Source organism: Trichomycterus rosablanca, chromosome 4 (assembly GCF_030014385.1).
Source record: "Trichomycterus rosablanca isolate fTriRos1 chromosome 4, fTriRos1.hap1, whole genome shotgun sequence".
In the NCBI taxonomy this organism is placed as follows: domain Eukaryota; kingdom Metazoa; phylum Chordata; class Actinopteri; order Siluriformes; family Trichomycteridae; genus Trichomycterus; species Trichomycterus rosablanca.
The window spans coordinates 26,483,603-26,500,323 of NC_085991.1; the positions used below are offsets into that span (position 1 = coordinate 26,483,603).

Genomic DNA, 16,721 nt, shown 5'->3' on the forward strand with positions numbered 1-16,721 from the left:
TACAAAGTATTGAGTTGAACTTTTGTTATTGACCAAATACTTATTTTCCACCATAATTTACAAATAAATTCTTTAAAAATCCTACAATGTGATTTCCAGGATTTTCTTTTCTCATTTTGTCTCTCATAGTTGAAGTGTACCTATGATGAAAATTACAGACCTCTCTCATCTTCCTAAGTAGGAGAACTTGCACAATCAGTGGCTGACTAAATACTTTTTGGCCCCACTGTATATGTAATTAGCTATATGATTGCTTTTGTTAAAAATAACAAGAAATAAAAATGTCATTTATTCATTTAAAATCTATTTATTTGAAAGAAATATACATTTTTAAACACATAATTATTGTACATTTACAAAATATAAACAATAAAAAATATAAATTTTACAGACTTTATCAAGGACCTAGGTTTATTTATTTATTTTAATGTAATTATTTCTTTAACATATTAACTCCTAAAAACACTCTAACATCATGCCAAACCACCTCAGCTGTAGACTTTTCCTTTAATTAGACTTGTATTTTGGTTACAACTTGTACATTTACAAAGCTGTCACATCACTCTCCTCCATCTTTTCCTCTGACCAAATGGCACTGCCAGAAAAAGTCTTTATGTCTACAAGTAAGCCCACTCTCTCTTCATTATTTGCATCCCTCTCTTTGCTTCCATCCTCAGTTTCTGACCCCTCTTCTTTGCCTGGCTCATCTTTTTTCTCCTCCTCCTCTTCTTTAATATTTTGCCTGAGTCTTTCCTTTAGGTCGATACTAGAATAGTCATCTGATGAATCCTCTTCATGTTGGTCTTTCTGCTCCTCCTTCTTATTTACACTTTCATTCAATTCTTCCAACACATCTTCCTGATCTTTGTCTTCCTCCACATTGTTGTTTCCCTCTTCAATATTGCCTATATTTTCCTGCTCATCACGGCGGAATAAAAGACGTAGCCTGCTCTCCACCACCCCAATGCCCTGCATCACACGGTCACGAAGGCCTCCTTCTCTAAAGACAAGTCGCTGTATGGTGTATTGATCATTTGTGTCCCGGTTCAGCCGTTTGTACAGGTAAAAAAGGATTAGGAGGAGGAGGACCAGGATGAAGAGGAGAGTCAAGACTATTGGAGTTCTGTCCTGGTGTTCTGTTTCAGACATATTTACTGTGGAAAAAAGAGAGCGAGAGAGAGAGAGAGAGAGAGAGAGAGACTCTGTCAGCAACATGTCAAAAATTGACTTTTTTTTTTTTTTAAGAAATACTTCTTGAATAGTTTTTATTTTAAGGTTATTTTGGGTAACTGACTTAAGAAAATGTATATGAATGATGAAAAGTACTTCAGGAACCAGTAAAAACAGTTTGTTCAGTAATTAGACTAATTTGCTAAAGTTACTTCTCCATGAACTTAGAAGCTACAGCATAATAAGAAAATCCTCTGAGCCTACATAGTTGGAGTTTCTTAGGCACTAAAAAGAAAAGTCAGGGGAATTGAAAAAATTGTGAAAAACCTAGATGACATAATAGAAATGTATTCACCACGTAACTAATTATTTAGATTTCTGTATGAATATTTAAGTCAACCAGACCTTTGATTTCATGAAAAAAAAAAAATATATATATATATATATATATAGATCCTAAAAGACGAATTGTTGCGCTACATGAAGATGGCCAAGGCTACAAGAAGATTGCCAACACCCTGAAACTGAGCTGCAGCACAGTGGCCAAGATCATCCAGCGTTTTAAAAGAGCAGGGTCCACTCAGAACAGACCTCCCGTTGGTCGTCCAAAGAAGCTGAGTGCACGTGCTCAGCGTCACATCCAACTGCTGTCTTTGAAAGATAGGCGCAGGAGTGCTGTCAGCATTGCTGCAGAGATTGAAAAGGTGGGGGGTCAGCCTGTCAGTGCTCAGACCATACGCCGCACACTACATCAAATTGGTCTGCATGGCTGTCACCCCAGAAGGAAGCCTCTTCTGAAGTCTCTACACAAGAAAGCCCGCAAACAGTTTGCTGAAGACATGTCAACAAAGGACATGGATTACTGGAACCATGTCCTATGGTCTGATGAGACCAAGATTAATTTGTTTGGTTCAGATGGTCTCAAGCATGTGTGGCGGCAATCAGGTGAGGAGTACAAAGATAAGTGTGTCATGCCTACAGTCAAGCATGGTGGTGGGAATGCCATGGTCTGGGGCTGCATGAGTGCAGCAGGTGTTGGGGAGTTACATTTCATTGAGGGACACATGAACTCCAATATGTACTGTGAAATACTGAAGCAGAGCATGATCCCCTCCCTCCGGAAACTGGGTCGCAGGGCAGTGTTCCAGCATGATAATGACCCCAAACACACCTCTAAGACGACCACTGCTTTTATGAAGAGGCTGAGGGTAAAGGTGATGGACTGGCCAAGCATGTCTCCAGACCTAAACCCAATAGAACATCTTTGGGGCATCCTCAAGCGGAAGGTGGAGGAGCGCAAAGTCTCGAATATCCGCCAGCTCCGTGATGTCAACTCCATGCCGAGGAGAGTTAAGGCAGTTCTGGGAAATAATGATGGCCACACAAAATATTGACACTTCAGGAACTTTCACTAAGGGGTGTACTCACTTTTGTTGCCGGTGGTTTAGACATTAATGGCTGTATATTGAGTTATTTTGAGGGAAGAATAAATTTACACTGTTATATAAGCTGCACACAGACTACTTTTCATTGTGTCAAAGTGTCATTTTGTCAGTGTTGTCCCATGAAAAGATATACTTAAATATCTGCAGAAATGTGAGGGGTGTACTCACTTTTGTGATACACTGTATATATATATATATATATATACAGTATATATATATATATATATATATATATATATATATAAGAAGAATCTGATTGCCTCTGCCAGGGAGTTTAAACCAGATCATGGTTTGATCCTTGAACAGAATTACATTACATTACAAGGCTTTTGCTATGGTCATCCCACTCTTTGATAAAGGTTTTGATTGTTTTAATTAATAACATTATGACTTGCACTTGCACAAAATGTCCATTCTTACACACACACTGCTTATTTGCATGACAGCTTAGCCCGTTCTTCTGTGCAATTGAATTTAGCACAGAAACGGCATTTATACTTTCTATAAAAATATTAATTTATACACTTCTTATACTCAGCTCCTTAAGTCTATTTCCGTACAAGTAATTATATTGTAATTGTGTTTTGTTTGGTTTTGTATTGTGTGTTGGCTGGAATGTAGCTAAACAAATTCTGGTTGCTAGTGCAATAACAGATCTTACATTTATAGAAGCTATAACTACAGTATCTACACAGGCATTTTGATAACCTTTTTAGGGTGCAAATAATTCTGGAACTTAGTCTATTTTAAAGAGCAGAAACAAGCTGCTTCCTCTGTTTCCTTTTTTACACAAACCTTTTAGTCTTTCAAACAGACCTCCAAAGCTTATTTCCCTTTCTTGTCACAGTCACCCCAGTCTGTATGTATTCTGTATGTTAGAGTACCAATGTGAAAATATATTGCTACTGTATTCTGTACAATTTTGTTGTATTTACACTTTACTCACGCTAAAGTATTTATTACAAGCTTTTTTTGTAAGAAAATTGTTACTTTTACTTTGACAAATGTATTCAGACACTGTTGTAACCTCTTAAAACATTAAACAATAAAATGTAAGGGTTTTTTTCAGTCTAAAAAGTGATTAAAAACAAACTCATTCACACACTCCATTAAACAGTATGCACTAGTGCTGTAATGTATTAACAATGCACCATTAATAGTGATACACACGCTGTAGAAGAGAAAATGCATTTATAAACACGGCCTAAATTTAGTGTCAAATGAGGGATGTGTAACTGTTATTAATTTATTAACTGTTTCACAAGTTATTGTCAGTATTAATGATGCCAAAAAGCATTTTGAGGTATATTATAAATAGTATATATTAAGTTCAAGTCCTAATAGTATTAAATTATTTTGACATAAGTCATGAGCATTGCAGAAAAAAATCTAAATTTATCAGACCTGGAACCTTTTTTTTAATTGAACAAACCAATTTTTGTCTTCCACTCCTTAGTTTTCACTTTTCCCAGACAAGAAGAGATTCCTGTTCTTTTTTCTGACAGTAGTGGAACCTGATGTTTTTTTTTACTGTTTTAGCCCATTTACCTTAAGTTTTTTTTTTTTTGTAATACATTTACTCCCCATTTTCCTCCCGATTTAGCGCACTCAATTTGTCTTCCGCTGCTGAGGGATACCCGATTGCTGTACACGCCTCTTCCGACACGTGCACAGCCCTCTGCACATTCTGCACAGGCGCCTCTTTCGCCAACCAGGATCCTTCCTTACACAGCGTATGAAGATCCCACCACACACATATAGTCTAGCCCCCACCCTGCAGATATGGTGGCCAATTAGTATCTGCTGCAGGCACTGCCAATTGTGCCCGCCAGATGGCGCCCAGCCGACCAAGTTTCAAACCGAGGAGTTCAGAATCTCTGCGTTGGTGTGCTAGCGGAATATCCTGCTGCGCCACTTGGGCGCCTATCTTAAGTTTTAAATGGTTATTTGAAGTTTCTAATTCAATGCCAACAACACATTTCAAAACAGTTAGAACAGGGGCAAATTAGGATCAGGAACACTGTGAAATGTTAAAATCTATAACAGGTTATGGTATAAAGTACAAAACTAAAAACTAATATTAAATGCCTGTGACCTTCAATCCCTTAGTTGACACTGTTTTGGAATATTACATGCTTTTGTAATTAATTTAAAAACATGGGTGTGTGAATACTTTGGAAAACCCTTGTCAGTGAACAAAATTTGCATAAGCCAGATATTAACAACAGTTAGAAACTAGCTACATGAGCTTAAGTTCATTGAGATAAACTGATGCAAATTTGTAAATATGTGCTGTCATCTGACAATGTCACGCTTTAAATGATTTTTTTTTATAATAGAGAGTCAAAGACAAAAAGGACCATCAGGATTATTACCAGTTCAAAGTTTAAAAAAGCCAGTATCCCATACTGTCTGTCAGTGCTAACAGCATTAGTAACTACCCATTAATGCTGAGGGCTGTATATACTTTTTAAAGCAACAAATGTCGCAATCTAAATGACATAATTAGCAGAGACATCCCTGATTCTTTAAGCACTACAATGCCAAGGCACAAATTGTGCATTGCAACAGTAAAAAAGTATAAACGAACTGTAATCTGTTGAATCAGTTGAACTTTTGACTAACTGATAAAACTAGTGTTTTCCCACTGTAAATATAAAAAAGACAATAGAATTTAATGCCTGCAACAGACTTCTCAAACAAACCGTTTGAAAAGAGGCAAAATAAGACAAAAGTTTTGCAAGTAAAACTGTTCTGTGAGGTTTAGGCATTTTTAGGCATTTTAAATTGTGCTAAAAACAGGTAAATTCATCAAGCTTAAGTACAGAAAGAGCATCCCCAAAGGTCAGTCAGGTCAAAGACAATGCTTCTCAGTGCAAGATTGCAAAGCATTTAGGTTTTTCACAATCTGCAGTCCATAATATCATGAAAAGATTTGGGGATTTAGGAGAAATTTTGTTTTGTAAGGGCCAAGGATGGAAACCCTTACTGAAACTGAGTGACCATTATACACTTGAGAAACCGTTATGCTACTGTGATTGACATTGTTACATGGGTTTGGGAGTACTTGTGAAAATCATTGTCACTTACAGTCCACCCCTGCATCAAGAAACGCAACCTGAAACTGTTTTATGCAAAGAGGAAGCCATATATTAATTTTGCACAGAAACACTGCAGAGTTCTCTGGGTCCACTTTCATCTGAGACAGACCAAAACACAGTGGAAATGTGTTCTGTCGTCAAACAAGTCCACATTTTATCTTGTTTATGGGTGAAAACGGATGTTGGATTTTACGTGCCAGTGGTGAAAAAGACCATCCAGACCGTTACCAATAAAAAGCGCAAAAACATCATCTGTGATGTCATGGGCATTAAATACATGTTTGAGTGGATTAACAAACTACAGATTACAAAAATTGGGTTTATATATGTATTTAAAGAAGAGTTTTCCCTTAGAGATACTGGCAGTGGTCCAGCAAGGACCTGGCTCAGCATCTGCCAGCTTCATTGGTATGCCAAGTTGACCCTTTTACAGTCCGAAGAAGCTCGATCAGGAACTGGACTTTTTTAGCAGACAGTTAACTACTTTTACAGAATAGGAACATGGTGGAAATGTTAAAATATGCTAAAGCTCACAGATCAGTGGAAAAGAGTATTACTGAGTGCCAAACAAGTTTTAAATGTTTGGGTCAAATCGTCGACAATATGTAAGAAGAAGAGTTGGTGAGAGATGGAAGAATGAGTGTTTGTGGCCTTCAGTGAAACATGGTGGAGGGTCTGACCTGCTTTAGGGCAGCATTTTTGCAAGTGGTGTTGGTGATATTGTCCAAATTTATGAAATCATGAATGGTAAAAAGTACAGACAGGTTGTATTCATCATGCCATTCCTTCTGGAAAGTGCCTGATTGGGAATGGTTTCATTTTTTAGTATTATAATGATCCCAAGCACACTAATGCAGTAAAATTATATTTGAAGAGAAAAACAGCTGTCATAGACTGGCCTTCACAAAGACAGCCTAAATCTAAAGAAGAACTATGCTGAAGTGCTGACAGAAGCCTGGTATATCATGTTAGAGGATTACATCAAAAAACTTTCTCCAAAGAGTTCAAGATAGGCTTGGTGAAGAAAGGTCAGACTTAATACTGACTTTTGCCAGTAGAACCCATTTTGTTCTGTAAATTGTGTTTTGTTATTTTGAGTACATATTACTGTTTTTTTCTGTTCGTATTTTAATAAAAAAGACCAAAAAATGTGCATGGTCACTAAAACTTTGCTAAAACAACAAAGCTAGTGGTGGCCTAAGACTTACACAAATTGGGCTTAAAAGGTCTATATATAACAGCTAACAAGGTTTGCATTCTTAGTAAAAAGGCCAGTAAGTTTAAACAATATTTCCAAACACCAACAACACTGCTGCATCTGATACACCTGATGCCAGATCAACAAACACTGCCATGTCATTACCATGCTAGTGTCATTGCATTGCTGTGGCTGCTCCTCCACTAAAATAACATTTGGGCAGTGGAGGTTTTATTGGGGTCCCATACGACTGATAAAAAGTGGATGTGTGGTGACAAAGTGGACATTAAATCTATGAGCTACAGAATAATATACAAACAAACAAAATATATAATGATTATATATGTACAAGACAAAAGAAAGAGATGGATGTAACCACATAAAAAAATCTATAAAATATTTGTGCAATTTATTATACCTGACAATGAGGGTTGACGTCATCTAAGTAAATCCAGCTTCTTCTGTATCACAGATTCTGTAAAAAAAAAAAAAAAAGATAATTATACTACTTACTTTTTCTACTTTGGTCCTATGTTGTGTGCAACAGAGCAGCAATCTGCAACACCCTACACAGGAAGCACCTGTGGTGCACGTCTTTGAAATATATATATATTTGTCTGTAAGTTCTGAAATCCATTTCACTATTCTTAAATATCTGTATTCTAAGTAAGAATTGCATTTTTTCACTTGGTACTTTTTTAGTAAAAAAAAATTAGTAATATAACCATTTGGCACAATTGTGTTTATGGTGTGACAGCAGATTTTATCATGAACGTAATATATACGAAACTATATTAAAATAAATACAAATTTAATAATGATTTATCACATTTTGGGCTTGCTAAGTTATAAAAATCAATGTAGCTAAAACACATATAGCACCAATATTAACACAAATATAAAAACAATTGTGTATTATAAATATAATATAATTGTAATTAATTATAACAATATGTCATTTACAATATATTTCATATATTATATTTTATGGAGCCAAAAAAGTTAGTATGATTAAATATGTGCCATTACTCACCAATACTTGTTCCTCTTCAGTCTGTACAAGCTGCGGAGAGAGAACCTAGGCGTGCTGTGGTAAAGGAAACAGAAGGGGGGGAAAAAGGGTGTCAACAGTCAAAATATGACCAAGTGCAAGTGGGTTGACGACAGGATGTGATGGTGTGATTTTGGCCATGTGTTTAAAATTAGACAGAGGCTGTTTGTTTTACTTGTTAAAGCATGTTAAATCTATTAAAGCGATTAAAAGTAGATAAACCTGTTTTATACAGTGGTGTGAACATCTGTAGTTTCAGATTGTTTAAAACCTTGAATAACTGCACAACACATTTTGTAAATGTAATGTCATTTACAAAATGTAAGAAACAAAGTTAGACAACAAATACATCATCCTTGTGAGGTAATTGCCACATTAATTATACAACCTTTAGCAGCAATGACTGCAACTACAAGCTTTCTTTCTTGATATTAATATTGGATATTAGACTTTTTACATTAGTATTTTACATTGCTGTACGGAAATGTTTGCTCACTCTTCTTTGCAGAACAACTTTAAATCAGACACACTGTTGGGTTTTTAGCATTAACAGCTCATTTAAATTCACACCACATCATCTCTACTGGGTTTAAGTCAGACATAGCCACTTCAAAACTTCACTTCTGCTTATTTTCAGACATTTATTGCAAACTTGGTTTTGTATTTTGCATAACTGAGTCATGAGTCAAACTCTACTTTAGCTCTCGGATGATGACCGTCTGAAGAAATTGGAATTCTCTGTTTCTTCAGTAAGATTTGTTTGTTTGTTTATTAGGATTTTAACGTCATGTTTTACACCTTGGTTACATTCATGACAAGAACGGTCATTACACAAGGTTCATCAGTTCACAAGGTTATATCGAACACAGTCATGGACAAGTCAAGGAAACCCACGTGACATGGGGAAAACATACACACAGAAAGGACCTGGACCGCCCTGCCTGGGGATCGAACCCAGGATCTTCTTGCTGTGAGGCGACGGTGCTACCCACTTAGCCACCGTGCCACCCTTCCTTCAATAAGAACAACAATAACAAGTCATCCAGGTCCCAATGTGAAAATGTTTACACTTGCTTTACCTACAAAATCTGTAACTGCTTTTTGCCACATTTAAACTCTTGTTGGCCTAAAAGTTCTAATTTTTATTAGTCATTACAACATTATCTCAAAAAGTACTTTTTGTAGCATTACATTAACACTGATCTTGGTCTAGCGAGAAATGTCTGCAGTCTCTGTGTTGGGAGCTTTTGTGACTTGTTGGATAAGTTGTTGCTGAGCCCCTGGATAGATTTTAGCAGGTCAGTCACTCCTGGGAGGATTATAATGATTATTTCAAAACGGCTGACACAAGACAAGACGATAGAGTTTAAAAATAGCAAACTAGTACTTACACACTTTAATATGATCCTTAAAAATACATATTTAATAGTTGCTATTAAATTGTGAAAATCATTGCTGACTTAAAAGCACCATAAGATAAATATAGTCTGTTTAGGAGATACATGGTCTATAAGTTGTTTACATTAAAAGAAAGTGATGGTGGAAGTTGTCTTTAGTAACTAAGATTGAATTATAATCTATGTCTTACACAGGAAGGATTTGTCAGTATGCAGTGGTGAGTGATAGTGAGCTACTTTGCTCAGATACCACATCCTGTTATGAGCATTTCCAAAAATGCAATCAAAAATTAAAACCTATAATCTGCTTGAGTATGCTGTGTGAGTGCAAATATGTCTAAATGAGTGCATACTGGTATTTGTTGGTAGATATTTTATTTTGGACATTGATGCACCAATATGTTTAACCGTAAATGGATATAGAAGAATAAAAAATTTAGAATGGGTTATATGGGTCATTAACTCTGGTCAGTTATATCAAAGGTCAGTTTCTTTTCAGTAAGGAACAAACAGAAAGATCCATTAACCACATCAACTACACATCCATGTTGAATTATCTAGTAGAAATGTCTTGCCTTTTTCCTTTACATTTATCATTTTACTTGTGGCATTACCTCCTATTTCTCTGTTGAGTATGATTGATTGTAGATGTTAATATAACCATGGCTAGTTCGACTGCAGTTATTATGAAATACAACCACAAATCAAAAAAAGTTGGGACAGTATGGAAAATGCAAATAAAATAAAAATTTAAAAAAACATTTACTTTGACTTTTATTTGATTGCAGACAGGATGAACCTGAAATATTTCATGTTTTGTCTGGTCAACTTCATTTCATTTATTAATAAACAGCCATTACTGCATTTCAGGCCTGCAACACATTCCAAAAAAACTGGAATGGGGCAATTTAGGGCTAGTAATGAGGTAAACAGGTGATGTCAACAGGTGATTGTAATCATGGTTTAGTACAAAAGCAGCATCCAGGAGTCTTTGATGAGCAAAGATGTCAGATAATCTCCAGTTTGTCAACAAATGCGTGAGAAAATTATTGAAATGTTTAAAAACAATGTACCTCAAAGAAAGATTGGAAGGGATTTGCATATTTCTTCCTCTACAGTGCATAATATCATTAAATGATTCAAGGAATCGGGAGGAATTTCAGTGCGTAAAGGTCAAGGGCTCAAGCTTAAGCTGAGTGCCCGTGATCTTCGATCCCTCAGATGGCACTGCATCAATATCCTGACCTGTCCCCAATAGAGAATGTGTGGAGAATTTTAAAACAAAAAATGCGACGACCCCGTACTGTTGCACATTTTAAGACATGTTTGCAGGAAGAACGGGACAAAATAAAAGCTGAAACACTAAATCGCTTGGTATCCTCAGTGCCAAAATGTCTTTTAAGTGTGGTGAAAAGGAATGGCAACATTACAAAGTGGTAAATGCTTTACTGTCCACACTTTTTTTGGAATGTGTTGCAGGCCTGAAATGCAGGAATGGATGTTTATTAATAAATGAAATGAAGTTGGCCCATGTTGGTAATACAACTCAAAATGTCACCTTATGCTAAGAGGAAAATTGTCTGGATGATCAGTTATAATACAAAAACCAGTTGATTAAACATACTTTATGTGACACTGTCCACAATCCAGTCTAAACCCTAAGTCTATAGAGATGTAAATCTGACTGTGGACGAATATTCTATGGCAATCTGGACAAACATTCTATTAAAATAACGTTACAGTTTTGTTTTTCTTCTCGTCCTTTGTAGGAGACCACTGCTCCATATAATGTGTAATAACTGCAATAAACTAGTTTAGTGTCAGTGCTGGAAAAAAAAAGTGCTTGAACTAAAAATATAAGGCCAACAGCTTCCTGTGATAATAACATGTCCACTGACAGGAGACTAGAGGAACATTAACACACTGTACAACAAGATACATCAAATAAATATAGCTCTAGTACAAACAGAGTATGTGTTCCTAAAAAGAGGCCAATTAGCAAAAACATTACTGCACCTGTTACACTCACACCCTAACACACACAATCATGTTATTCCTATAATTTACCATGTCATTGCCGTACTAAAAATAGCCCTTAGAAAATAATATCTTGTTAGTGGGGGTCCTTTTTGATTGATGAATATGGTACAAAGGGTAGTAAAATGTACAGAGCAACATATGGGCTACAGTCAGTAATTGTATGCTCACAAATTGTATCTGTATGGTAGGTGTAACTTAAATGAATAAATATTTATACCAAATTGGATGTATTCAGTACTGCTCAGTGAGTGTAAATTATACATTATTTAACACCTACTGCACCTTATTAGGAACTCCATTGCATTTAGTTCATGTTTACATGAATACATCATGTAGTTTTATTAAATGTGTTAGCAAGAAAGAAAGAAAGAAAGAAAGAAAGAAAGAAAGAAAGAAAGAAAGAAAGAAAGAAAGAAAGAAAGAAAGAAAGAAAGAAAGAAAGAAAGAAAGAAAGAAAGAAAGAAAGAAAGAAAGAAAGAAAGAAAACATAATTTTGTCAATTATGTTTGCTGCAGATACTAAAGTAAGTTAGAAGTCTTTAAACCTAATGCTTGCTGAACCCACTTCCTGTTGGTAAACTGTCTACATCTTTGATTTATTATGAAATGTCAGTGAAAGAGCACTGAAGCAGCTACACTACAGAAACAAACGTGAAACGCTCACAGAGCGACTGATGCTCCACATTCAGGTACTCACAGTTAGTGTTACAGAACGCATGTACAAACTTTGTCGCTACTGCACAAAAAAATCACCAGACTTATGAACAATTCATTTAGATCACTGCACGTTCACTTATATAGATCTAGGGAGCAGCCACTTACCCTGCATGGCATGATTGTGGAGTTGCGAGAGGACCTGGTGCAAACCCACATGGACACTGAGTAAACATACAAAACTGATCTGTGCTGGTTCAAAAGTGCAAATAATGACAGCAGATCTTGGTTGAGGAAAACTGACACCTGAAAGATTTACATGTTGGATTAAATGAGTTAATACTGACAGCCATGCTTAATACGTAAAAATGGTTGAAGCAGTGATAGAAATCATGGTTTACAGCACGTTAACTAAATAATTCAGCCTTAAATGAAGCCAATTTCAAAGCCTCCATACAGATTCCATGCACTGTAATTTATCTGGATCAAGGGACTTAGTTAAAGTGAGGTGATATTGCTCAATAAATGATCAAGTAGAGATAGACAGATGATAGAGAGGTAAACAGTACACACAATACACACACACAACCAGGGGCGATTTAATGCACGGGCTTACCTGGGCTTCAGCCCAAGGGCCCCGAATAATTGAGGGCCCCGGATTGGCTGTTTTATTTTTTATTTAGTTATTTTGGTTAATAAGAATGGGGAAGCTTACAAACCAATGATTTTGTAAATAATTTACACGTTATTCATGTTTCTGACTGTTGATTGGCCAGATAAACTCTGTAATTCTGATTGGTGGTTTCAGTTAAGCAACGTGAGCGTTAGAGCTAGTATGTGAGCGACATTCAGCTCAGCCAATCAGAATGCAGCATCAGGTTTATACATGTGTGTTCGGACGTTCTGCAGTTAGTTTTGTATATGAGGCTCGCATTATGGTCCCAGCATTGAAGTTCGGGTTCTGGAACTAGGCGGTCTAAAGTGCTGTAACGCTCATTGAAGTCCTGACTAAACAGTTAAAGTGACTCTACCCTGTCGTGTGTCTTTATTTCCACACCTCCACCACCGCACAGCAAAAGACCCGCAGCATCCCCACCGGACAGCGGCTAGGTGAGCCGACCCTCTACGGTAGCAAGTGGCTAATGCTAGCGGTAAAGATAGCGAAAGACAATGAAATATCAGAATACATGTAATCACAATACACAGTGGGTGCACAGCAAGGGATTTTGGGAATCTGTGTAGCCTGCTTAACGTTACTAGACCTATATATAGAGGAGGGCCCAAAATTATATTTTGCACTGGGGCCCACGAGCCCAAAGTTACGCCACTGAACTCTGTTGTCTTGCGTTTTGTACTGATTTTATGAAAACTATACGTGGGGGCCCACAACCAGCCGTAGCCCCTGGGCCCACAGGCAGGTTAAATCGCCTCTGCACACAACACACACACAATATAGATTGGCTTGTTGTTTAAACAGGGTGGGAAGCCGGATAGGGACCCCATAACTGATGCAATTATGACCTCTGCAGGCTGACTGAGGCACCTGCGCAGAGTCAGGGAATAATGTTGATCAGGGTGTGGCTCTCCATACACAAAGCTGATCTGCATATGAAGTCGCCTCATGCAGGTGAAAAGATGCAGTCGGCTATTGCACATGTGTCGGAGGGGGCGTGTGTGTCTCGCTCTCCTCAATCAGAAGTGGGGATCAGCATCAGTTGAGAGGAAGCGTAATGCAATCGGGTAATTGGATACGACTAGATTGGACGGAAAAACATAAAATCTAATAAATAAAATAATCACTGCAACATAATATACACATGACTACATTCATAAATACTTCACAATTATACACAATACAAAGAAAATTTACAAAACCAATGGTTATTGATCAATATGATTAATTCCTAACACTTAGTGATTATCGATTAAAAGACGTAATAATTAATTTATGATTATTTTGGACCCCCAAAAAGAAATATAAAATTGAAAGCTATAAAATGGAAAGCATATAACTCATCTTATATACTGAAACACCTGAACTTAATAGTTTAAAGAAGTGTCCTTATATTTTTGTCATATAGGTTAAAGTAGAGACAGCAGCAGTGGTGACATACTTATTTTAAATCATTTTGCATGGCATATCTGGTTTAGATCACAGCATGTGAGGGGTATTTGTTCGAACACAATTCAAGTCTGTCACATTTGCCTGCAAAGTGTTTGAATGTCTAAATCACTCCTGCAATTCGACACCACTCTCAACCCTGACACCACCAATTCTGACACCACCAAGTGCTTGTAACTTCCATTGTGTTCATTTGTATTCCTGAGTAAGGTAAGACTCTGGTTGAAGTATATTCTTGGCTGTAACTTGTTTTAGAATCTATCTTTGTAACTTTGACTATTAACTTGCTTAAGTGTGCTAGAATTTAACTATTTGTAGAAACTATAGCTAGTCTGTTGCTGCATTAATCTGTGTTTTGCTGATTGGTTAAAGTGGCTTCAGGTGCCTATTGTTAGAGGCCTAGATGTGAATTGAGGGGCATGGCTAAGCTTAGTATAAAATAAAATCTCCAGTCTGAACTGTTTAATCTATCTAACTTTTACTACTAATCTAAACTAACTTTGGGTAAGTACTATCAGTCTCTGACATTGTTTCATTTACCAAACTTTTCTCAGCATGTGCTACTCAATCATTCCTGTGCTCATATCTCACAGACCCTGCAGACATCTGAAGTCACATTACAGGAGCAGCAACGCCAGCAACCTCATCTACCCCCAACTGTTGCAACAGTTTCAAACAGTGGTGGTAGGTGGGGTCTGGAACTGTCAATCAGCCGTCCAAAAAGCTGACTTCATCTCAGCTTTTGCACTTTCTCACAGCCTCGACTTCCTGGCACTGACTGACTTCCTCATTCTTCTTGACCTCTCTGCAGCCTTCGACACAGTGAATCACGGCATTCTCCTGTCCACTCTCTCCAACCTTGGAGTAACAGGTTCAGCATGGCAATGGATGGCCTCCTACCTGGAAGGGCACTCCTACCAAGTGTCATGGAGGGGATCCATAACTCCCCCATGCACTCTCTCAACCAGTGTTCCTCAGGGCTCTGTACTTGGCCCACTTCTTTTCTCTATCTACACCCGCTCTCTGGGTAAGGTCATAGCCTCCCATGGCTTCTCCTACCACTCCTATGCAGATGACACTCAGCTCGTTCTGTCATTTCCTCCTTCAGACACACGTCTCAGCTCGCATCTCAGCATGTCTGCGAGATATCTCACAATGGATGTCAGCTCATCATCTGAAACTTAATCCCAGCAAGACAGAGATGTTGCTCATTCCCGGAGATCAGTCTCCAACCCAGGACCTTCTCATTTCTCTTGATGACTCCAGATCAGACCATCTGATAAGGTAAGAAGCCTTGGTATTGTCCTGGATAACCAGCTGACCTTCTCTCCTTACATAGCCCACATGACAAGATCGTGCCGGTTCCTCCTGTACAATATCAGGAAGATTCGACCATTTCTCTCCAGGGAAGCTACCCAGATTCTGGTCCAATCACTTGTAATCTCACGGTTGGACTACTGCAACTCCCTCCTGGCAGGAGCTCCCATGTCCACTATTAAACCCTTGCAGCTCATTCAAAATGCAGCTGCCCGTCTGGTTTTTAACCAGCCCAAACACTGCCACATCACCCCACTGCTGCGTTCTCTTCACTGGCTTCCTGTAGCTGCATGCATTCAGTTTAAAACACTGATGCTCGCCTACAAAGCCAAAAATGGACCAGCCCCAAGCTACCTTCGTGGTCTAATCAAACCCTGCTCTGTACCACGCAACCTCTGAGCCACTAGTCTCGCTCGACTTGAGCCTCCACCCAGGACTAAAGGAAGACAAGCATCAAGGCTCTTCTCTGTTCTAGCACCCAAGTGGTGGAATGAACTTCCTCTGTCTGGCCGAACATCTGAGTCTCTTGCTGTCTTTAAAAAACGATTAAAAACCCACCTTTTTACTAAACACTTAAGCTGACCTATACCTATTTACTAACTTTTTCCATTTCATTAAAAAAACCCAAAAAAAAAACACTTTGGTTCTAACAGGTTTCAGCAGACTGTTGTTTACTAAAACTTGAGAAATGAAATGTTTACTATGGAAGCACTTCTGTAAGTCGCTCTGGATAAGAGCGTCTGCTAAATGCAGAAAATGTAAAATGTAATTCTTGGCTTCACACCAGCAGTTTGTTATATATAGTATATATATACCAGCACAACACACACTAACACACCATCACCATGTTAGTGTCACTGCAGTGCTGAGAATGATCCACCACCTAAATAATACCTGCTCTGTGGTGGTCCTGACCATTGAAGAACAGGGTGAAAGCAGGCTAAAAAAAGTATGTAGCGAAACAGATGGACTACAGTCAGTAATTGTAGAACTACAAAGTGCTTCTATACGGTAAGTGGAGCTGATAAAATTGACAGTGAGTGTAAAAACAAGGAGGTGGTTTTAATGTTATGGCTGATCGGTATATATATATATATATATATATATATATATATAGAAAAGAGGATGTATTCTTGGAAACACCACATAATGTTTCAACATTTAATGTTTAGGCAGCAAGACCAGATAATTAGACAATAAAACAAGAGTTAAGACATGAATCAGTGA

General features: G+C 37.6%; 1 protein-coding gene across 1 annotated transcript; it reads right to left on the minus strand.

Moving 5' to 3' along the window:
• Nucleotides 1–353: 353 nt before the first annotated feature.
• si:ch211-119e14.1 (cilia- and flagella-associated protein 251) lies at nt 354–8,011 on the minus strand. The gene is made up of 3 exons (XM_062993135.1): nt 7,948–8,011; nt 7,333–7,389; nt 354–1,154 (listed from the first exon to the last, which is right to left on the minus strand). Exon 3 carries the CDS (start codon nt 1,147–1,149, stop codon nt 544–546), a length of 606 nt encoding a protein of 201 aa, XP_062849205.1. The 5' UTR covers nt 1,150–1,154; nt 7,333–7,389; nt 7,948–8,011; the 3' UTR covers nt 354–543.
• Nucleotides 8,012–16,721: the final 8,710 nt, after the last annotated feature.

Bases quoted from the DNA above. Each gene is read 5' to 3' on its own strand.
- si:ch211-119e14.1 (XM_062993135.1), bottom strand. From the start codon at position 1,149: ATGTCTGAAACAGAACACCAGGACAGAACTCCAATAGTCTTGACTCTC.